General features: G+C 57.7%; 1 protein-coding gene across 1 annotated transcript in view; it reads right to left on the bottom strand.

The window, feature by feature from the left end:
* LOC148595720 (uncharacterized) overlaps positions 1 to 23263 on the bottom strand; it is a gene marked incomplete at its 5' end in the record, with an annotated part of 64645 nt that extends 41382 nt beyond the window's left edge. The window contains 2 exons of the mRNA XM_088519792.1: positions 21012 to 21473; positions 21644 to 23263. Coding sequence (XP_088375918.1) covers positions 21012 to 21473; positions 21644 to 23263 — 2082 coding nt within the window. The remainder of the gene's footprint in view (positions 1 to 21011; positions 21474 to 21643) is intronic.
* Between the last annotated feature and the right edge of the window lie 982 nt (positions 23264 to 24245).

Genomic DNA, 24245 nt, shown 5'->3' with positions numbered 1-24245 from the left:
ATTCCCTGTGGAACACCAGGGCTATTTCCTACTTGGGATGTGCTGCCCAGATCCTTATGTTTGTCTTTTTCATGTCAGCAGAGTTTTCTCTCCTCACAGTCATGGCCTATGACCGCTACGTTGCCATCTGCAGACCCCTGCACTACGGGACCCTCCTGGGCAGCAGAGCTTGTGTCAAAATGGCAGCAGCTGCCTGGACCAGTGGCTTTCTCAATGCTCTCCTGTAAACTGGGAACACATTTTCCCTACCCCTCTGCCAAGGCAATGAGTTGGAGCAGTTCTTCTGTGAGATCCCCCAGATCCTCAAGCTCTCCTGCTCACACTCCTATCTCAGAGAAGTTGGAGTTATTGTGGTTAGTCTTTGTTTAGCGTTTGGCTGTTTCATTTTCATTGTGGTGTCCTACATGCAGATCTTTGCTGCTGTGCTGCCTTTCCATGTGCCTCCCACACCTGGCCGTGGTCTCCCTTTTTGTCACTACTTCATTTTTTGCCTATCTATCTGAAGCCCCATCCCTCTCCTCACCAGTTCTGAATCTGGTGCTGGCTCTTCTGTACTCGGTGGTGCCTCCAGCCCTGAACGCCCTCATCTACAGCATGAGGAACAAGGAGCTCAAGGCTGCAATGAGGAAATTGTTTCAGTGGGTTCAACGCTAGCACCAATAACCAACCATGCACATCTACTCATCCCCAGAGTAACTGACATTAAGAATCTGTGTTCTGTGCCCTTCCTTCCTTCCTTCCTTCCTTCCTTCCTTCCTTCCTTCCTTCCTTCCTTCCTTCCTTCCTTCCTTCCTTCCTTCCTTCCTTCCTTCCTTCCTTCCTTCCTTCCTTCCTTCCTTCCTTCCTTCCTTCCTTCCTTCCTTCCTTCCTTCCTTCCTTCCTTCCTTCCTTCCTTCCTTCCTTCCTCCCTCCCTCCCTCCCTCCCTCCCTCCCTTCATTCCTTCCTTCCTTCCTTCCTTCCTTCCTTCCTTTCTTCCTTCCTTCCTTCCTTCCTTCCTTCCTTCCTTCCTTCCTTCCTTCCTTCCTTCCTTCCTTCCTTCCTTCCTTCCTTCCTTCCTTCCTTCCTTCCTTCCTTCCTTCCTTCCTTCCTTCCTTCCTCCCTCCCTCCCTTCCTTCCTTCCTTCCCCTAGCGGAATCTATGTAACAAAGAGGAGAAAAAGGGAAGCAGAAATCTGAAGAAAGGAAAAAGACAGATAGGGAGGTGTGGGATGTCCTCCAGTACCTTCCCCCATCTTATCACCAAAATCCATGAGGTGCCACAGCTCCTGTCCCCTCTGCACCTCCTGCTTCTAGTGACAGTGAAGAGGAGGAGGAATGGGACATTTTGTCCCTTTCAAAACAAGAAAAGGAAGCCAGTAGTACAAGGTGCCAAAAGCCCCAAAGCCAAATAGCAGGTTCCACTGCGAGGCCAGGATCGGCGCGGGCATGGTTTGGATTTGGATTTGTAATCGTGTCACTGACCACCCAAGATAGAAGGGGATTAAAGAAAGAACTACCCCCTTATTTAGATGATCCTACAGGAATTGGGGAAATGATAACTGAATATGTAAGAAATGCAGATTATACTTGGCAGGTTTGGGATTTTCTTTTAGGAATCCTTTTTGGATCCCAGGGAAAGAGGATAATCTTGCAAAAAGCTTGTCAATTATGGGAGGATGAGCACACACAGGCAGGCCAAAATGCAGTTTAGCCTGCCCTCAGCAGAGAGAAAGGACATTGGAGGAGGGAATGCCCACAGAGGCCAAGATATGGGTTAGTAGAGGCAGTAGATTCAGAGGCACTCATTTTACAGGAAAGGTCCTTCAAGGTGTCATGACTGCCCTGGGGATTCAGTGGGACTTGCACACCCCTTGGCATCCCCAGAGCTCGGGTAGAGTGGAAAGGATGAATGGGAACATTAAAAAGCATCTTTTGAAATTGGTGTTAGAAACTAAGATGCTGTGGACACGACTTCTACCATTAGCTTTAGCAAAAAGAAGAGCAAAACCTAGGGGAGACATTCAACTGTCCCCCTTTGAAATCATGTTTGGGATTCCCTATCCTGCTAACACCCAACCTGGAAAGGAGGTAGAGATAAGTGATATATATTTAAAACAATATGTGATCAGAATACTTTCTCTTGTGAAGTCTCTCCAACAGAAGGCCAGCTCGCACAGACCTTCCCCTTGGATTTTGCAGTCCATGATATCCAACCAGGGGATTGAGTCTTGGTCAAAGCATGGAAAGAAGCACTGCTGCTGGCAAAGTGGCGTGGACCTTATCAGGTATTACTGACCACAGAAACATCAATCAAGACAGCTGAGCATGGATGGACTCATCATACCAGAGTTAAGATTTCCAGGAGCCCAGAAATCTGGACTTCTCGGTTAAAGGAAGAGGATGGAAAGCCCCGGTTAACTCTCCATAGATCTGTACCGCCGCTGGCTGGGACTGGGTCCAGAGAATTAATGCTGGGTTGCTGGGTCTGTGGGAGTCCAGGAGTATATGAAGACTACCCATGGGTACTAGACCTATCGAACATAAATTGTTAGTTAGTTCTAGCAGCGCTTAGAAATCGTTTACTTTGTACTTAATTATGTCACCCATTTGCATAGCCCAAAATGGTTAAAGTTTTTTTTTTTTTTTTTTTTTTTTTCTTCTTCTTCTTTAACAACCTAAGGGCAAAACCTTGGTAATCACCAGCTTGCATGGTTCATACAGCAGAACTAGAGGGTTTTTAGTTGCTTACATTGGCTGTGTGTTGATAAATAAACCCCTCCTTTAAATGTTGCTCCTTGTTTGGAAGTTTGTCAGGAGTGGTGGAACCTGGTGGCCCTATGGAGGTGCTGAAGTTTTTTCCCTGGCTCTGTTTTGAAGCCAAGCAGGTTTTCATGCATCCAGACAACGTGTCTATGTGTGTATATGTGTATATACCTCTAGATCAAACAGACGTGCACTCTGGGTCCCTGTGCTCTGGCCTTGGACACTCAGCTTTGGAGGACTCAGACCCCGGGTCTCCGCAGTTCCGGGTAGAATTTGAATTTCCTTCTTTTCTTAGGAACCTTCTTCAAGACATTAGTTCAATGAAGACAATTCAATGTCAGCTGGAGAAATGATTCCACCGCCTTTAGATGTGTCATCGTCCTCAGATGTGCTTCCATCCTTTTCATTAGACAGGGAATTTAACTTTTCCAGGAAATATATTCCTATGTTTCCTATGTCTGGTCAATTAATACCTTTAAAAAGGAAGTGTAATAGCATATACAGTGAATGGTGCTGTGCTAAATCTGCAGCTAAAACTCTACAAAGGAACCATGATTACATTAACTTTCATGTCAGCACCCTAGAAGTGCAATGAACTTGACTTTTCCAGAGAAGATCTTCTGCTCTTATAAAAATCCTACCTCTTTCCCGACCTGTCTTGGGATCCCTCTTTCTACTGATTGCTGAGATCTTATCTGCACACTTGCGCATTTGCAGTGATAAACTACTCTTGACAAACTAATGCAGAGCTTCTTTTCTCCCTTCTCTCCCCATCCTCTTTCTTTACGGACGCAATCCCCAGACCTGACAGCAGATGAGGACAAAAGCAATGAGGAAGCGGAAGAAGGTGAGTAGCAGCAACCCCAAAGGATCTCCAGGATCTCCGTTGAGGCTGGCTTCTAGATGAGGGTCGCACTTGGTCAACCCTTGCCCTTCTATTGCACTTAGCCCCCAAAGTTTGGAATTCACTGGCCGAAGTCAGCTGAAGCTGTTGTGAGAATAGATTGTTAAATGAAACATGGGAGTTTGGCAGGTTTCACTGATTTTCAGTGGTTTCACTTGGAGCAAATTTACAGAGCTGAGTAAATTTTTGTTACAATGCAAAAACTGAAAGGGAAGGATATTTAAAGTGAATGCATTATAAGAACCTTCCTATGTAAATAAACACTAGTAAGATCAATTTTATAGCAGTGGAATGAGAACTTCATTCATAACACAAGTATTCCCACAAGTATTCTCCAAGGGTGGTGGAAATTTCATCTTTAGAAAATGTGAAGCTGCACTGAAATGCCACCATATACATCTTACACCATGCTTCCTGAATTGCTTTTTAGTGATTTTTGAATGGACAAACTGTTTACAGACTTACTAGGACTTGGGTATTCACTTCAAAACTTACTGAAAATTGTGACTGGGGATTAAAGAGGCAAACAGACTGCCCGATGCCTCTCATCACATAGGCACAACCAAGCTATCTGTCCTTTCAGCCTTCGTTCCTAAGTTAAGTTTCTGATCATGGGGGAAAAGGAAAAAAAAAAAAAAAAAGTTTGGAAAGCTCAGTTAAGTTTTAGCCTATAAAATGCACTGTAGAATGCCTCCGTGTGTTTGTCAGTGTGACATGACTCAATCTTTGATTCCTCATGACCTGTATTTTTTTCTTAAAATCTCCTCACTTTACAAAGAATGTCCTGTATCGTGTAGTTTAGTCAGCTGTGAAAGGCAAATGTAGCATGTAAGCATTTTCTTAAGTAGACTTAAAGCCCATTTTAGAATATTCACTGATTAAAAGGCACTTCCAGAGTTACCTTTTTAGGGTTTTGAAGCCTTCTAATTTCTAAACCACATTTCCTGCTGGCTGCTTTCTGTGTATTTGTTGCTGTGCCTGCATTGCACGTCATCTTAAGTAGTCTTGTGCCCCTGGAGGAGGTGCTGTTGAAGCACACAGCAATCCTTATTGCCTCCTTTTGCTGGTAACTGGAATTCTTCGTTTGGGATGCTGAACACTTCCTTTTGTGAGCAGGCTAGAAAGTTGCCTTCGTAGCTTCCTGCTTAGGTCCAAATTCCTTTTTTTTTCAAGTAGAGCAGAAAAAATGGATCTTTTGTGTATATGCAATGCCTTGATAAAGTTTCTATACAGGCACAAAGTACGTGCATGTCAGGTGCTCTGCATATTTGTGACTGATTTTCTTGGTTCTTTTAAGCAGGGAAACTTGATGTACGCTTCCAAGAAGAATGAAGCTGCTGAAAAAGCTTATGCAACTCAGGTGATAGGTTAATTCTGGCTTTAAGTTATCTTTACTGCTCACAGAAGTGAGCTAACTACTGGATAATTTCCATATGTGCATAATTCTCTATTGCCATCGGGGTTACAAGCCAGAGGGATGGATGTCAGGGCTGGGCTGAGCTGGGCTGAGCTCAGGACAGATGCTCAGAAAAATAAAGGAACACATTCACAACATGCTCACAACCAAACACAAATAAAAGGCAACAGATGCCACAGACAGGTGGGAAGTCAAGTAAATGGGCAGTATTATTCAGCATGGGAAACAGTGCTCTTGCTACAGCAATAGTGGGGCAGTGTTCCTGGTTTTGTGCAGCACAGCAAGGATTTTCAGGAAGGGAGATGTGCATGAGAGCTCCTCTGAAGTGTATCCTCCTGCTGTAGTTACAGAATCATCATCATCGTCAGAAGCAGCTGATGTTCGTGATGCTGAGGAAGGTGAGGATCCTCGGAAGCGTTACGGCCTCAGGCAGAGGAAAACTGTCATATGCTACCAAGCTCCTTTGGAAAGTAGGTTATGTGCACAGGTACCCTCCAGGGCTAAATTATTGCATATAAATGAGGTACAATTTCTTGAATATATTTATATATACACACACACACACAACTTTGATTTAAATTTCTTCTGCAAGTGCATTTTGCTGCATTTATTGCATGCATGTAACCTGTGTACATTGCATTTCTTTGCCACTTCACTTGCTCATTGCCATTTCTGTCAATGCCCCATTACAAATGGGCTGCTAAAGGGTCACTTCAGAAGGTCTACTTTTTATAAATCTGTTTCTACTTGTAGTTTAGTTTATAATGACTTTTTTCTTTCATTGCACTGTTTTATCAAAAACTTAACCTTTAAGTTTTGTTATTTCCATATCCAAACTTACTGATTTTAATTTAAAGATCTCCACTGAGAAGTACAAAAAGATATATGTACATATCCTTCAAAGAAAAGTCATAAACCCAACATGGTACTCTTACCCTCTTGTCACTTTGTGTCCTGAAAAAACCTACTGTGTGTGTTTCCCTTGCACTACGCATTGAGAAAAGACACTTGAAACTGCTTTCTGGAGTTATAAACAGGTGAAATATCACTTTCTGCCATTTTATTTCACTTTATAGAATCATCATCGTCAGAAGAAGCTGAGGTTTGTGAGGCTGAGGGAGGTGAGGATCCTCTGAAGTGTCACAAATTCAGGCAGAGGAAAACTGTCGTATGCTACGAAGTTCCTTTGGAAAGTAGCTTATAAGCACTGTAGAGTAATTGATGGGCCAATGGTCTTCAGCCAAAGGCTGAAGGGTTGGTATAAAAACCCAACCAGGGTTGGGTATTCATATAACCTTCACACATCTTAACCCACCAATCCTGGAGCGTCAGCATCCCAGTGACCAATCCTGGATCTCCTCTGCTTCACCAGCAGTTCCTCAGTCCTAGTTTTGCAATCTTCAACAGGTTCCCTTCATGAACCTTTTATCCTATATATTCCCACACCCAAAGTCTTATGTGAATTCTATGCCCCTGTCCCCTCGAGGTCCTGCTGTGTTCCTAATGTCCTGCGTACTTCATGCCACCCATGTCCTTGGTTCTCTATGTTTCCCTCCCCTGTCCTCTGTATCCCTAATCCCACATGCCCCCTGTGTCCCTGATCCCATCTGTGCCCAATCTCCCATGTGTCCCTCATGCCCCATGTGTCCACCCAATATCCCGTGGCCCCCAATGCCTTGTGTCCCCCCTGCGTCCCTGCACTGTCCCCGACCAAGGTGACGCACCTGCAGCACGAGGAGGCAGCGCAGACAGCCCGGCCACTCGGCACGGCGGGTGCCCAGCAGCAGCCGCCGCAGGAAACAAGGCAACAGGGGGCTGTGCCCCCCTGTGCACCCACCACCACCACCTCCACCGCCTGGAGCACCTCTGTCCTGCGCTGGCAGCTCTGGGGCAACGAGGGCACCACTCAGGACACGCAGGGGACGCTTGGGGTCCCCTTTGGGCCCAGAGCAGGGTCACGGGGGAACCCAGGGGTTCTCATGTTGGGTTGGGAGTGGGCACCCAAAGTGGCTCCCACTGTGTGCGGGGGTACCAGGTTGGGGGGACCCACTGGGGATCCCATGGAGCATTGGGGCATGTTGGGGTGGGTGGGGTCACCCAATGGGGTCATGGGGACCATGGGCACCCAAAACATGGCACAGGGGGGACCTGGGGACCACGAGCACCCCAACGATGACATGGAGGGGACATGGGCAACATGGGCACCCCAGGCCTGGCACCGAGGAGACATGGAAACTACTGAGGGTGACTGGAGTAATCCTGGGGACCCAGCGGTGACACTCACTGGTGCTGGATGCGGGTGAGGACGTCCGAGAGCTCGGCCTGCAGCTTGACAGCAGCCTCCAGTGGCTTCTTCTGCTCCTGCAGCAGGTCCCCAACAAGCTGGGGACAGACAGGGGTGGTTGTGCAGTGGGGTCAGCACGTGCCCGGTAGGGTCCCCGTGTCCCCCCGCTCCCAGCAGGACCCGGGGGTGCCCCGACGCTCACCTGGCCCTGCCGCTCGGCCGTCTCTACCACAACGATGCTCTCGGGAAGGGCTGTCTCACACCCAGAGCGGCTTGAGCTGCTCAGGGAGCACCTGGCGGGAGCCCTGTGGGGGCCCCAACATGCTCAGCAACCGTGGGGGCACCCAGGGGGACGAGGACAACCGGGAAGCCAGTGCTGGTGGCCCCCAGGGTGTCCCCACACTGTGCCCACACCGGTGTCACCACCCCACGGACCACCATAGTGCCCACAGAAGGGACGGGGGAAACTCTGCCTGTCCCTGTCTTATCACTGCCCCAATGCCCCCATCCCTGCTGTGACATCCTGCATCCCTGGGGTGTCCCCTTCCTCTGGCAGGCCCCTCAATGTCCTATGTGTCCTTAATATCCTGTGTCCCTTACGCATCATATGTCCACTCAGTGCTCCATATGCCCCCTGATGTCCTCTGTGACCCTTCAGTGGTGTGCTCTGGTACTCCATGTGACTGCAGTGCCCCATGTCTCCCCAAAGACTTCTTTGCACTCAATGCCCTGCGTGTTCCCTGATCTCCTGTAACCCCTCTGATTCCCCATGTTTCTCCAATGCCCCATGTGTCCCCAAAGTCTTGTGTGCCTTCTATGCACTTGTCCCTTCAAGGTCCTGCTGTATTCCTAATGTCCTGCGTTCTTCATGCCACCCATGTCCTCGGTTCTCTATGTTTCCCTCCCCTGTCCTCTGTATCCCTAATCCCACATGCCCCCTGTGTCCCTGATCCCATCTGTGCCCAATCTCCCATGTGTCCCTCATGCCCCATGTGTCCACCCAATATCCCGTGGCCCCCAATGCCTTGTGTCCCCCCGCGTCCCTGCACTGTCCCTGACCAAGGTGACGCACCTGCAGCATGAGGAGGCAGCGCAGACAGCCCGGCCACTCGGCACGGCGGGTGCCCAGCAGCAGCCGCCGCAGGAAACAAGGCAACAGGGGGCTGTGCCCCCCTGTGCACCCACCACCACCACCTCCACCGCCTGGAGCACCTCTGTCCTGCGCTGGCAGCTCTGGGGCAACGAGGGCACCACTCAGGACATGCAGGGGCCTGAGATGACCCCTGCCCTGAGATGCAAAATCCCCCCAACTCCACAGATCCCTTCTTGCTTCCTCGACAGGGACCCACAAGCCCTCTTGGGAACCCAGTTTCCTCCCTTTCTCCTGCACTCCAAAATCCCTCATCCACTCGGGGACCCCAAATCCCACTTTCGGGGCCCCAAATTCCTCCTGCAACCCCAATGTCCCCACACCTCAGGAGCCAAGGACCCCAACTCAACCCATTTCCCCCCCTCTACCCCAAACCCCAGCCTCAGTTGCCTGGCACCCTCCACCCCAGCTTGCCCCTTACCTGGCTGATGTCAGCTCCTCTTGGCTGCTTTTCACTTGAGTCTTCAACTTTTTGGGGATTCCTCCAGAATCCATGAGCTTTTTATGGTCCTCCTCCTGCAGCCTGTGCAGGGAAAGGTCATTGGGAGGGTCAGTTGGGGCACCTCAATATGGGGGGGAAATTATGCATCCCCATTTGGGGAGAAAAGGGAGCTGGGGGCACCCAAACCTGGGGTGGTGAGTCCAGAAAACCCCAATATTATGGGTGAAATTCTCTAGGGCACCCCAATATTGTTTGTTTGTTTGTTTTGAGGGAGAAATATTGGGTAGGGTCTCAAAAAACTAGGAGCGACTCCAATATGTGTGTGGCGGGGGGGAATTTGGGGCACCCACATACTTGGCAAAAGGGTCAGGGCACCCCAACTTTTGAGCGAAGGCAGCTGGGAGCATCCCCAATACTGGGGGATTCCAGGGAACCCCAATACTGGCAGCCAGGGGTGCTTTGGGCACCCCAATGTTGGGGGGATCTGCGGCACCCCAGTATTTTGGGTGAAGGGAGCTGTGGGCACCTGCACTACAGGGAGGGGTCTGGGAGATGTCGGGGGCACCTCAGTATTGGCCCTGCAAGTAGCTGGGGCCCAACAATACCTGGGCTGAAGGGAGTCTGGGGCACCCCCAGTACTGGGGAGGGCTCTGGGACACCCCAATATCCAGTGTAAATGGAGCAGGGGGCAGATCCATATTAGGAGGAGCCTGGCAGAAGTTGGGGACACCCTAACACTAGGGGTGTACAGAGTGGGGGGGATCACCAATGCTCGGGGGGTCTGTGGCACCCCACAACTGAGGGGAAAGGGAACTGGGGGGCACCCTCAAAACTGGAGGGCTCTGCGGTAACCCAGGACAGGGGTGAAAAGAGTTGAGGAAACCACCAGAACTGGGGGGGTCTGGCAACAGTATTGGGGTCTCTGGGGACTCCTAATATTAGAGATGAAGGTTTCTGGTGGCATCCTATTACAGAGGTGGCCCAGGGTAGCCCAAAATTGTGGATGAAGGGATTTGGGAGCAACCCAAACCTGAGTGGGAAGTGGGGCAATTCCCTCCCATATCAGGAGATGGAACCTGGGGAACTCCATTATGGGAGGGTCTCACCCTTCTATTGAGTTAAAGGGAGCTGGGGGAACCCCGATACTGGGGGAGTCTGAGCTACCCCAATATGGGAGGAAGGCATTAGAGGGCAGCCCAGCACTTAGAAGATCCTGGGGCACCCCAGTACTGGGGGGAGGCAGATGGGAGGCACCTCAATAGTGAGGGGAGTCTGGGGTACCCCAGAATGTTGGATAAAGGGGAACCTCATATTGGGGGGGAGAGGAGCATCCCGATATCCATATTAAAAGGTGCTGGGGGTCCTAGGGCACCCAATATTAGATGTGAAGGGATTGGGGCACCTCAGTATTGGAGGTGAAGGGATTTGGGGGCACTGCAATCCTGAGGAGGAACTGGGACACCCCAATATTGGCTGAAAATGTGGCTTGGGGCACCCCAATCCTGGGCAGGGTCTGGGAAAGGTTGGGGGGAACTAAATACTGTGGGGGTGAAGGGAGGTGGATTCACCCCAATACCAGGGGTGTCTGGGAGAGGTTGGGGACACCTTAATAGTGGGAGTAGAGGGAGCTGGGGGGTGTTTGGGACCATCTGCAGAGCCCCATTTTCCACAGGGAGCCTGGGGGCCCAGGGCCACCCATGGGTGCCTGGGGGGACACCCTACCTCACCCAACACTTTGAAGTGTCTCAGCAAGGCCAACAATTTCTGTTTGATGTTGGCCTGCTGTTGCGGAGACGGGGTAGGTCAGGGCAGAGGCAGGGGCACCCTGGGGACCCAGCACAGCTGGGGACATCCTGGGCACAATTCTAGGACCTGTCACCCTGGCACGTGGGGGAGCATCCTGGGTACTGCCCCCAGCTCCTCCTGCGGCACCCACAACACCCAAGGCTGCAGCAGGACCCTCCGGGCACCCTGACACCTCCACCCTGGAGAGGCACCTGCTCACCTGGGTCCAAGCAGAGCCTGGGAGCGTCCTCCTCCTCTTCTTCACTTTCTGCAGCTCCTCTTTCTTGTAGAAAAGGTCCTGGGGGACAGTGTGACAGGATGGCACCATCGGGGGCACCTGTGGGTGCCGTGCAAGCAGTGGGACACCCGTCAAGCACCCACCTGCCGTGCAGAGCGTCGTCGCTGCCCTCCTGCTCCAAGTAGATGCTCTCCTCCTCTGAACAGTTGTCCATGTCAGCAGAGTGGTCTTGGGGCACCCATGGGTGAGCACCTGGCTGGGCTGCCCACCCCGGGGATGCTCCCGTGCCCCTTTTCAGCGGGTGCTGCCCCTGCTGGGGGAGCTGCCCCATGCCCTTGGCCATCCCCATTCCTTGCCCTTCCCCTCTGACTCCAGTGGTGTCAGCGGGGACTCAGGGCACCCGTGGGTGCCTCGGGGGCCTCACCTGGCATCCTGCTCTTGTCCTTGTGGTCCATGCGCCGCTTGAGACTTCATCCGAATCTCGGTGTGGGGCACTGCCACGTTCTGCGCGAGCACCTGCAAACCTTGGGCGCTGGGCACCCAGGAGCTCCACGCTCGCCTCCGGCCTCCCGCATGCACCACGGACCTGGGTGTCTGCGAGCTCGCTGCTCACTCTGGACACCCACAGGCACCTGAGGACCCTGGCATCGGGGTGCCCCCCAGCAGGTGCCCACACACACCCGAGGGCCCAGGCGTCCGGGCACCCGCCTGAACCCAAGGGCCCAGGCTTGCAGGTACTGGCCTGCAGGCACACTGGGGACAGGCACCCGCACGCACCCAGGTGTCCCAGCACCCGCACGCACCCCAGGCACCGGGGCACCAGCCTGAGGACACCCGAGGGGCGCATGCTCTGGGGCAGCCGGCAGGCACCCGCCGGCACGTGGGCACCCAGGGGTGCAGGGCACTCGGGACACATGGCCCCGCAGGGACAATGTGGGCACCCCTGCGCTGAAGGCTGCAGGGGCTCGGGCAGGAGCTCTGGACATCCAGGCTGCACGGGGGAGGCTGCTGTGGGTGAAGGGGCCAGGGGAAGGGCGGTTGGAGGGTCCCGGGTGCCTGTGGCAGGAGGGATCGGGGGCTGTTGCGGGGAGCGAGGGGCGCTGGGGGCAGGAGCTGTGCGGGTGAAGGGTGCTGGGGTGAGGGCCAGGCGGGGAAGGGTCCTGGGCACCGGAGTCTGTGGGTGAAGGGGGCTGGGGGCAGCTCAAGGGGGAGGGGTCCTGGACGGGGGCTGGGAGGGAAGTGTCCTGGGGGTGGGGGGTCCTGGCAACAGGGCCCTGCAGCTGCTGGGGGGAGGATCAGGCTGGGGAAAGGGAACCCAAAGGTCAACGGTCCTGGGGGTGGGGGCACAAGGGGGAAGGCTCATAGGGCCTATGGATCAACTGTGCTGGGGGGGGACCACAGGGGATGGGCACTGAGGACAAGGACGCCCAGGGGAACCGTTCTCCAGGTGGGAGCCCATGGGTGGTGGCTCCGGGAGGGGAGGAACTGAGCAGATGGGGACCCGCTGGCTGAAGTGTTCAGGGGGTCGGGGCCCTATGGAAGAAAGGTCCGGGGAGCCGGGACCCACGGGGAAAGTGCTCGGGAGGTGGGGGCCCATGGGGGAAGGGGCCGCGAGGTTGGGGCCCATGGGGGAAGGGTCCAGGGAAGCGGGGCCCACGGATAAAGGGTCCAGGGAAACAGGGCCCATGGGTAAAGGGTCTAGGGAAGCGGGGCCCAGGAATAAATGGTCCAGGGAAGCAGGGCCCATGGATAAAGGGTCCAGGGAAGCGCGGTCCATGGGTAAAGGGTCTAGGGAAGCGGGGTCCACGGGTAAAGGGTCTAGGGAAGTGGGGTCCACGGGCAAAGTGTTCGCGATGTGAAGGTCCATGAGTGAAGGGCCCAGGGTAGGGGGACCTACGGATGAAGGACCCAGGGGATGGGGGCCCATGGATGAAGTGTTCAGGGCCTGGGGCCCTATGAATAAAAGGTGGAGGGGCCTGGGGTCTTCGTGTGCTGTATCCACAAGGTGGAGGCCCATGGGGGAAGGGTCCAGAGGTTTGGGCCGTTTGGAAGGGCTCAGGGAACCGGGGCCCAGGGGTGAAGGCTTCAGGAGGCGGGGGTCTACAAATGAAGGGTTCAGGGAATCGAGATCCAGAGGTGAAGGCTTCAGGACGCGGGGGTCTACGAATGAAGGGTTCAGGGAACCGGGACCCAGGGGTGACGGGCTCCATAGGTGGGGGTCGATGGATAAAGGGACGTGGAGGTGGGAGCCCATGGGGGAAGGGTCCAGGTGATGGGGCCCTATGGGAGAAGCGTGCAGGGGATTGGGGCCCATGGGGAAAGGGCTCAGGAGGTGGGGGTTGATGGGGGAAGGGGCCGGGAGGTGGAGGCCCACGGGTGAAGGGTTCAGGGGAGGGGACCCTTCCGAGGACGGGTGCAGGGAAGAAGGGTCCAGGGACGACGTGTTCGAGAGTTGGGGGTCTATGAATGAAGGGGTCAGGGAACCAGGGACCACGGGTCATGGGTTCAGGGAAACGGGGCCCACAGGGGAAGTATTTGGGAGGTGGGGGCCCACGGGGTAAGGGGGCTGATGGGGGGGGACCCTTACTGATGGGTATGGGAGTTTTGCGCCCGTGAGAATTGGGTCCAGCAGGTTGGGGAATACAAGTTGTGGGGTCTGGGGTCTGGGGTCCACGGGGGATCGTTACTGGGGGTGGGGGCCCACGGGTGAAGGGTCCAGGGCAGGGGGCACTACGGAAGGAGGACCCAGGGAAGCAGGACCCACGGGAGAAGGGTTTGACAGTTGGGAGCCCATGGGGAAAGGGGCTGGGAGGTGGGGGTCCAGAAATGAAGGGTCGAGGGGAACAGGGTCTTCGGGTAAAGCATCCTGCAGGTTGGGGCCTTCGGGTGAAGGGTTCAGGGGAGGGGACCCTTCCGAGGACGGGTGCAGGGAGGAAGGGTCCAGGGACGACGTGTTCGAGAGTTGGGGGTCTATGAATGAAGGGGTCAGGGAACCAGGGACCACGGGTGTTGGGTTCCATATGTGGGGGTGGATGGATAAAGGGATGTAGAGGTGGGAACCCATGGGGGAAAGAGCCGGGTGATGGGGCCCTATAGGAGAAGGGTGCAGGGGACCAGGTCCCATGGGGAATGTTTTCTGGTGGTGGGGGTTGTTGGGGAAGGGGCCGGGAGGTGGGGCCCACGGGTGAAGGGTTCAGGAAAACAGGGACCACAGGGGAAGTATTTGGGAGGTGGGGGCCCACGGGGTAAGGGTGCTGATGGGGGGGGACCCTTGGTGATGGGTGCTGTAGTTTTGCACCCGTGAGAATTGGGTCCTGCAGGTTGGGGAACACCGGCTGTGGGGTCTGGGATCTGGGGTCCACGGGGGATGGTTACTGGGGGCGGGGGCCCATGGGTGAAGGGTCCAGGGCCGGGGGCACTACGGAAGGAGGGCCCAGGGAAGCAGGGCCCATGGGTGAAGGGTTTCACAGTTGGGAGCCCATGGGGGAAGGGGCCGGGAGGCGGGGGTCCAGAAATGAAGGGTGCCGGGTACCAGGGCCCACGGGTGATGGGTTGCATAGGTGGGGGTCTATGGGCTCCTGGGAATGGGGGTCCATGTTTGAAGTGGTCCTGGGGGGGCCGTCCCATGGATGAAGGGTCCCCTGGGCCTAGCCGTGGGCCTGAAGCAGCCTGATGTTTACAGCAGGCGGCTGAGGGATCCTGGGGACTTGTTCCCATGGGTGAATGGTCACTGGGACATTGGCCTGGGGTGGGGGGTCTTGTGGGTGGGGGTTCTATAACGATACACACATGGTCAGATGTTTTGGGGATGAAGGGGCCTGGGGTTGGGAGCCCGAAGTTGAGGTGCCCAGGTGGGACGTGTCCCTGAGTGGGGGGCCCTGGTGTTGAGGGCCCGAAGGTGACGGGTCCAGCTGGTTGGGACCCAGCAGGGAGGGCTCGTGGTGCAGGTGGCCCCACAGCAAGGGCTCCTCGTGCTGGGACCCCCAGGGTGGCAGGTCCCGGTGGCAGCACCCCAGGGGCACTGGGTGCCGGGGGCCGCAGGGCGAGGGGCGCCGCGCGCGGGGGCACCTGTGCGGGGGCTCGCGGGGCCGCGGGCCCCGTCTCCAGCTGCAGCTCCGGCGTGGGGGGGGCGCTGGGCCCCACGGCCCCCTCCAGCTCCTTGGAGCGCAGCACCCGCGGGGAGCCCTGTGCCGGGCTCGGTGTCACCAGGAGGCACCCAGCAGTGCAGGGGGGCAGGGCCCCCTTCCCCCTGGAGCCCCAGCCACTCCATGGAGTTTCCCTCCTGCCCCAGGAGCCCCTGGCAGCTCTCCAGACCCACTGGAACACCCAGTTGCACCACAGGGCACTTATGGGATCCCCTCCAGACCCATGTCTGCACCCCAGGGCAACCACTGGAGCCCCAGGTGGCTTGGGACCTGCCTGCACCCTGGGGCAGCCTGGGAACCCCACAGACCCACTGGGATCCCCCTACTGCACCTTGGGGAACCCTTGGTCTTGCCCAGACTTCTTGGTACTCCCACCTGCCCCTGGAGCTCCATGGGACCCCCAGACCCTTTCCAACCCCCTGTGGCACCACAGGACACTCTGGGGATCCCCAGTCCCTTGCAACCTACTGCCTGCACCCTGGAGCACACAGGGGACTCCACCAGATCCTTTGGGACGCCCTGTTGCAGCACAAGGCACCTTTGCCCCCCTGCAGTCCTCTTGTCACTCCCAGGCCTGCACCCTGAGACACCCTTATTGCCCTCCAGACCCATTGGGACCCCCCACCAGGTACCCTGGAACTCCCTTGCTCACCCAGACCCTTTGGGACTCCCCTGCTGCACCCTGGGGCACCCATGGAACGCCCAGAGACCCATCAGAACCCCCTGCCTGAACCTTGCGGCACTCATGGGACCCCAACAAACCCCTTGGGATTCCCCTCTTGCACCACAGGGCACCTTTGGAACCCTCCGCCTGCTACAGATGCCTCATAACCCCCTGCCTGCATTCTAGGCACCCTTGACCTGCCCCCCTGCCCCACACACACCCATTGGGACCCACTCTAGCACCCTGGGCACCCTTGGAACCTCCCAGACACACTGAGATCCCCCTGCCTGCATCCCAGGCCACCATTACCCATTGGGATCCCCATGTTGCACCATGGCAACGCCAGGCCCCTTGGAACCCCCATGTTGGACTCTGGGACACTCACGGGATCCCCAGATCCCTTGGAATCCCTATATCGTAAACTGGGGTACCCACGGGACACTGCTGACCCCTTGGGACACCCCAGCCTACACCCTGAGGCACCCATGGGCCCCACCAGACCCTTTGCGGCTCCCCTGTTGCACTCTGGGGCATCCTTGGGGCTCCCAGACCCCTTGGGTCCATCCTGCCCATGCTCGGGGGTACCACTGTGCCCCTCAAGACCTGTTGGGACCCCCTGTGTGCACCCTGGAGGACCCGTGGTCCCTTTGGACCCTTTGGGACCCCCCTGTTGCACCATAGGGAACCACTGAACCCCCCACTCCCACCCCAGACCACTTGGGACACCCTTGTTGCACCCTGGGATCTCCCCAGGTCCATTTAAACCCCCATGTGGTACCCTGGGGCACCCACGGGACACCATCCCCCCAACTCCTTGTGACACCCACGTTGTACCCTTGGAATCCCCTTGGGACCCTCCTGCCTGCAGCCTGGGGCACCCTGGGCCCCTCCAGGCCCCTCGGAATCCCCCTCTTGCACCATAGGGCATCTTGGGAAGCCCCTGGAACCATTTCCCAACCCCTGCCTGCACCCTGGGACAGGACCCTTGTGCCCTTTGGACCCCGCAGTCCTCTGGGACCCTCACGAAAAGCCCCGACGATCCATCCCATTGGTACCCCCTCCCACCAGCTCTGCCCTGCGACAGCGATGGGACCCCCCAGACCTCAAGTGCCAGGGGCCCCTTCGGCACCTTCCCCACAGACCTCTTTGAGCCCCCCAGATACCCTGGTGTCCCCCCCGGGGGTAGGAACCCTTCGGTCCCGGCTCTCCCACCAACAGGACTCCCTTGGGTCTCACCTGGGGTTCGGCAGTGGTGGCGTCGGGGTTCTTGACCACTCTGCGCACAATCTGCAGCCTCTTCAGGAAGGCTCTGAAGAACCTGGGGAGGATGGGGGGGCAGTCAACGGACAGAGCGGGGCCCTGAAGCCTGGGCCCATTCCCATAATCCCAGCAGGAGAGATGGGGACCCCGGGCAGGGCGCGCACGAGCACACGTGTGTGCTGCAAGCAGGTGTCATGGGCATGTGCACGAGCACCAGCGTGTCTCACACACGGGTGACGTGAGGGTGATCACAGGCACCCACGTGTCTCACACACGGGTGACGTGACCATATGCATGAGAACACGTGTCCTGCACACGCAGGACGCGAGTGTGCTGACGAGCACACACGTGTCACAGGAGGCACGGGTGGCCGTGAAGACTCGCACGCCTGGGGTGCATCTCCCGTGTGCAGCGCACACACTCGCCAGCTCGCACGCACCACGCGCACGGATGGCCGGGCTCACGCGCAGCCCCGGGGCCACGCGGGCCCCTGCCACGAGTTGGCAGGAGCGGGCGCAGCGCACACGCACACACGGGCGCGGGCACGTCCGAGCACGTGCACACCCGAGCACACACGCGTCCCCGTGCTCGCTTACACACACGCACTTGTGCGCAGGCATCTCTCCATGTCTGCAGACAGGCGAGTGTGTTTGTGGGGCCGTGTCACATGGGGAGGGGACGCTGGGAGGACAATGGTGGCAGGTCCCTGCACCCCAGGGCAGGGTGGACAGTGACGGGGACCAGGGGTGGGGGTAGATGGGGACTGGTGGGACCCTGCACTCAAGGGTGGGGGGGACACGGCCCCCACAGGAAGCGGCACTGGGGGGAAGAGACACCCGGGGTGTCTGGCACTCAAAGCAGGGGGGTACCCGGCCCCAAGGGGGCGGCTCTGGGGGTGCCACGGGGGACGGCAGCACCCAGAGGGGCCCAGCGGGGCCGGCACCCGCGGGGCCGCTCACCTCGGCACGCAGCCGGCCGAGCTCCGCTTCCCCATGGCGGCCGCGCGCAGCTCCCTGGCACCAGGCGCCGCCGCTCCCGGGGGGCCGCACCAGGCCGGGCTGGGCCGGGCGGCTGCAGCTGCGGGGCCGCCGCCTGCCGGACCGGCCCGCCGGGGCCGCGCGCTCCTCCGCCGCCTGCCGCGTGCTCCCGCACAGCCCAACGGCCGCTGCCCACAACAGACAGCAACGGCCCCAGCCTCCGGCTGCGAGGCCGCGGGGCCCCGGCCGGCCCCTCGCGCCTCGGGCCGCCTCCAGCCGCCGCCTCCCGCGCTCCCGAGCGCCTCTGGTCACACGGGGATCGTGCAGGGATCGGTCGTGCGGGACTCGCGCCGCCCGCAGCCGCCGCCGCCCGCCGCGCGCCTCGCTGCGGCCCCGGGGCCGCCGCCGCCTGCAGCCGCCGCTGCCCAACGGCCGCGTCACGCGCTGGCCCCGCCCACGGCACGCGCCGCCACGCCCCCAGCCTCCCGCCACGCGCTCATTGGCTGCTTCTGCCGCTGCCCCGCCCACCTGCCAGCAGCAGTACCTGCCCCGCCCCCGGGCCCGGCCGCCACCACCTGATTGGCTGCGGATTAATGAATATTCGATAACATCGGTAACATTGGAGCCCAGCGCTGTGGCTGGTGCCAGCAGGGGACGATCCTCTGTGGGCTGGAAATGTCCCCCTGCAGAAGCCTCTGCTCCCGCCACGGAAGAGGACAGGACACCTGCCCAGGAGCAGGAAGTTGGTTCGTTTCCTCCTGCTCCACGGGCTCTTCACGGGGAGTTAATCCATGCACCAAATGCCCATGGAGAAGCTCCTGGGATGCAGCAGGGTTCAGTTCCCTCCTCTGTGCTCTGCAACTTCACAGGAGGTTTCCCCTTGACTAAATTTTATGTCTCTCTGCATAGGAGCTTCCTGTCTAAGCTCGTAATCCACAGGGATGAAGAGAGGGTGGCGGCTGGACACACACAGACACCTTTGGACTTTTGAAGGGACAGAGTGGTGGTGGGGTTGTGTTTCCATGTGTTTCCTAAGTAAAGCAGGACAAGGCAATGGGCAGCCTTACGCCAGACTTAGCCTCCAGAAAAACACTAAGTTTGTGTCTTTCTTCTGAAGCTGGGGTCAACAGTACACCAATGCACCCAAGGGATTGCAGCATAAAAGGGCCTCTGCTCTGCCTGTGCGCTCTGTGGACTCCAGGGGAGGAGGTCAGAGGCCCAGCGTGGTCTTTCAGGGACCAAGGGCTGCATTCGGGGTTCCTGTCCCTGGGAGCACTGCCATGGGAGGTGCAGAATGGACTCTGAATTGAATGCCTGGGGCTGTCGCACAGGTGACAGTGCTGATGACAGATGCCCATCCTTGTGAAAGGGAACCTGAGGCTCCAGGAGAGCTCAGGGGAACCCCGGGGATGCCTAGGGGTGGCAGTGAGTGCAGTCTCACCAAACATGAGGCAGCCCATGGTAGAGTCCCCCAAAGACCGCGCAGCAAATGCAGGCATGCCTGGGGAAAGGAGGGCTCGGCAGTCCCTGGAGAAGCAGGGGGGACCCAGGAGGCGCAGGGAAGGGGGACTGGAGAGTGATTCATGCACTCGCAGTGAAACACCACAGGCCGGTGCTAATGCACACCTGAAAACATCTCCTGCTCTTGCAAGAGCGCAGGGGTCACTCTGAGAACCATTCAAAAGCCTGGACACGTGCCAGCCGTGTCAGTCGTGAGCAGCCCTGTTTGGCTAGATCTGCTTCCCACCCCAGCCACCAAGGCCAGTGCGGAGTCAGGAGTCACCCATGGCCTTAGGGCCCCACAGCCCCACTAGTCTTTTCATGGAGATTTTCTGACAACAACTGACAAGGGGAGAAAAATCTTCCGAGGGGTTTATTTGGAGCTGACAATGGCTGTTGCCACCTAGGGCTTGTGTGGGCACATGGCTGCTATGGGGCACGACGCAGCAGCCTCTCTGTAGCCCCCAGGACACAGTGTCCATTGCTCTGCACCAGCCCCGCTCCAGGGATCCTGCCGGGCTCTTTCACCTGCACCGCTCCTCTCGCTGCCCCGCGATGCAGCGGCAGCAGAACGCTCTGCTCAGAGCCCGAAGCGCCGTCCTGAGCCGCGAGCGCCATCGCCGGGGAGCCGCGATGTCCGGGAGGGCAGCGATGCCTGCGGTGGGAAGCAGAGCTGTGGGCAACGGGCTGCACGGGCGCAGGGCTGCACCTGCCTGTCCCTGCCACCAAGGGCTTCCCGAGGGGCTGTGGCCTCAGCACAGCAGCCCCCGAGCACTTCCTGCTGCCGGCCCCGGTGCCGCTCGCTGTTCCAGAGAGACCCGCCGTCCCCAGCAGGGCTCTCCACTCGGGTACGTACCTGGCTCAGTGTCTGCCGTGGGGCTGCAGGAGGATGAGGACTTCTCCTCTTGGGGCTCCGAGGCCTCCTGCATGGACAGAGCAAGAACACGCACCCGTCGGCCATCAGCTGCTGCTGATCAGGGTACCGGTGCCCCTGGTTACACAGGGTCAAAGGGTTCGGGGCTGGGGGAGGCTTCCCGGGGCTGTGCGTCCCACGGGAAGGGACCTGCGGCTGGCACGGCAATGGGACACGGCTCGTTGCGGGGCCACAGCAGCAGGGCTGGGCAGGGGCCGTGATGCACAGGGGAACAGAGGCAGATGGGGGCGTGTGTGGCACAAGGGGGTTCGTGCACTGTGTGCGGAGGGGGCTGCTGCTGGGGCTGCCCCTTCCCTCCTCGCTGGGCATCCAGGCCCCAGGGCTGAACGTGGTGCAGGGGTGGAGGGGATGTCAGCCCTGCACCTTTGGCACTTGGAAATGGAGAGGACCCATCATCTCCCCATGGCAGACCGCACAGGGCAAATGGCTGGGGGTGACAGTGGGGCACCGTGGACAGGGGGATCCCTTGGGATGGGGCAGCTCTGGGCATGCCCTCTGCACCTCCCCCCACACAGCTCACATAGGAGCTCCCTTGGGTCGTGGGGACAGGTGACATGCTCCATGCTTACCTGGGGAGCAGGGCCTGCAGCCTGGAGAGAAGCTGCTGCTGTTGCTTCCTGCAGCAGAGATTCCTCAGCTCCTCTGGGCATTGCTGGCTCAACAGAGGGGCTCTCCACCTCACCAGGTCCCTCACTGGCAGCCTCTGCTTGTTTGATGTTGGGCAAGGAGGGCACTTTCTCCAGGTCCATCTCCCTTTCCGCAAACAGGCTGCGGAGGCTGGGTCTTATCCAGGCCAAGGAGCTACTTTCCTCCAACTCCTCCTCTGGCAGAAGCTCTTCATCACCATCCTCCTCATCATCACTCTGCTCTGCTATTTCCTCCAGGTCTCTCCTCCATGTTTCAATGTTCTGCTGGGGGGCATGAGCATAGAGGCGCTCCAGCACCTCCCACTTGCCCTTGGCATCCTTGAGGAGCTCCACTTGCGTGATCTCCGGTTTCCACAGGTTGTGAAAGGAGTTTCTGGCAAGGAGCTAGGAGAAGAGAGGCAGAATTTTTGAAGGGAGCTTCTTTTCCCAAAAGGAAAGGTCTCTTGGGGGATTTTCTGCCAGTGCTGGGACAACCCGTCTGTCACAGCGTGGCACTGGGGTCGGCCCCAGCACCGGGAGGGCTCCCACCTGGCCCAGCCCTCCCTTGCACTCACCTCCTTGGGTCTCACATTGAGGGATCCTGATGCTGACAGGGAGAAACGCTCCCCACTGCCCTCCTCTTCCTCGCCCTGGCTCTCCTGCAGGCTCTGCTCCTTCCTCAGGAAAGTGACTTCCCGGATCCGTGCCAAGCTCTGCCCCGTGCGGGCCAGGCAGCTCCTGTCGAGCTCCTCCAGCGCCTCCGTCTTGACGCTGAGCACCCCCAGGTATCGTGCGGTGTTGTCTTCGTGCACACGCAGCGGCCTTCCCTGCACGTGGCAGGTGATGCCCACAGGCTGTTGTTTCGGGGTCTGCCCTGCTGGTGCTCGTCGTGGTGTCCCTGTCCCACCATCCTTGCCTGGGGAAGCTGGTGTCCCAGCCCTGCTGACCTCCCTTTCTTCCCCATGAGCGCAGGGATAAGGCCCTTCCTCAGCTGCAGGGGCTCTGCTTTGCTCACACTCCATGGTCTGGAGCAGCCACGAGCTTGCCTGTGTGCCTTGATCGACGGTGTGTGCCAAGGCATCAGGCTGTGCTGGCTGCTGGCTGGCTCCAGGGCTCGCATCATCAGGATGGCTCAAGGGGGCAGACCCCAGCCCCACGCCTGCCTCCTCCAGACCCACAGCAGGAGGTGTGGGGCCATGTGGGACAGGCCCCTGGCTCTCAGATCTCAGTTCTGTGCCAGTTTCTCCATCAACGCTCTGCACAAGGCTGACAGGCTCAGGCGAGGAGGGCGATGGGGATTCCAGTGGGGCCATTTCACTGCAGCACCCGGCAGTGACGTCTTGTGCAGAGCTGGGTGGCAGCACTGCAATGGAGGAGCTGCTGAGTCCAGCCTCCTCCGAAACACCTTCAGCTGCCATCGCACCCTGCTCGGGATCATCCGGGGCAGAAGAGGCCGCTGCTTCTTGAGGATTCTCCATCGCAGGCACTTGCCCTTCAGGAGGAATGCTCTGTGCTCTCAGGAAAAAGGAGGAGCTTCCCAAGAGCTGCTGGCTTTTCAGGGATAGGCTCATCCTCTCATCATCCCCTTGAAATATCCTGCCTTCTCCCACTGATGATGTTGAAGACTCAGGCCTGGATTGAGGCAGGAACTGCACATGCTCTTGATTTACCTGGATGAGAGCACTAGTTTCTTGCTGGGGTCTTTGAAGTGGAGGCAGGGCAAGACACGATGGCTTGAGCTTCTGCTCTTCCCTTCTCTTCCCTGAGTCCAGAGCCACCCCAGCACCAGGAACAGGTGGGAAGCATTCCCTGGCAGCAGCTTTGCTGGACTTTGCAGCCACCCTCTCCAAAGCCATGTTCATTCTGTCCAGGACTTTCCTGGCCACCTCTTCCTTGTCCAGGGCAAAGGCCCTGCCTTTGGGTGAAGACCTGCAGGATGTTTCCAGAGCAGGCAGCTTGGTGTGACTTGCAGATCCTGCTGGTTTCACTGCAGAGTCCTCCAAGCCTCCCTGTGTCTGCCAAGCTGCCTTGGCTGGGAGAGGTGGGAAGCTGGGCACGTCTGATGTCCCCGCTTTTCCAGGAACCCTGCCAAGACGTGTCCTGCTGGGTCCTAAAGAACTCTTCCTTACAGGGCCGGTGGAGGGATGCAGATCTTGCACTGTGCAGAAGACATCACTGGCCTTGTCCTCCACCGCCTGCAATCGAAGCCCACCACACAGGCCAGGTTACTTTTCCTTTTCCCTCCCTCCATGCTTCCCAGATGGATGCTTGGCTGTCACCGCCGCTCAGCTCTGTACCTGTGCGATGCCATGTTGGGAGCAGCGTGAGCCCTGAGGGCTGGGCAGCGGCGACAGCCAGTCCCTTCGGTGGGACGAAGCTGGGGTCCGTCTGCGCTGCACTGCTGCGGGCAGCTCCTGCTGGCCCACCTGTGGGGAGAAGGAGGCCTGTGATGGGGACACTTGTGTTGGTACGAGCAGCTCCTAAGCACAGGAAACCCCAGCGTCGTGTCGAAGGGAACCTCTTGGCTGAGCAAAATCCGGCTGAGCTTGGCCCATACCTGCTCTCTGCCCTCAGCACAGAGCTCATGGGGTTCATGTGGGCCTTGGGGCATCCAGATCATGGAATCATTATGTTTGGGAAAGATTTTCAAAACCATCAAGGCCAACTGTAAGCCCTTCAGCACCACGCCTGCTATACATATCCCTACATGCCTCATCTACACGTTTCTTGAACACTGCCAGGAACAGTGACTCCACCACCTCCCTGGGCAGCCTCTTCCAATGCTTTACAATTCTTCCCATGTGGAAAGTTTTCCTAGTATCTAACCAGTTCCTCTCCTGGTGCAACCTGAAGCCATTTCTTCTTTTCCTATCAGTATGTTAGAGATCAGCCTCCCCTCACTGCACCCTCCTTTCAGGTAGTTGTAGAGAGCAATAAGGTCACCCCTGAGCCTTTCTTCTCCATACTAAATAACCCCAGCTCCCTCAGCCGCTCCTCATAAGGTCTGTGCTCCAGACCCTTCACCAACTTTGTTGCCCTTTGGAAATATTCCAGCACCTCAACGTTTTTCCCATGCCCAAATCTGAATACAGTATTCAAGGTGCGTCCTCACTGGCACTGAGTACAGTGGGAGGGTGTAGGTCAGACTGCTTTTCCCACGCCCAGGAATACAAGTCC

This window comes from Tinamus guttatus, unplaced genomic scaffold (assembly GCF_059628265.1).
Source record: "Tinamus guttatus ecotype Peru unplaced genomic scaffold, ASM5962826v1 Tinamus_guttatus_pri_ptg000072l, whole genome shotgun sequence".
NCBI lineage: Eukaryota > Metazoa > Chordata > Aves > Tinamiformes > Tinamidae > Tinamus > Tinamus guttatus.
This window is presented reverse-complemented; position numbering and strand designations above follow the sequence as displayed.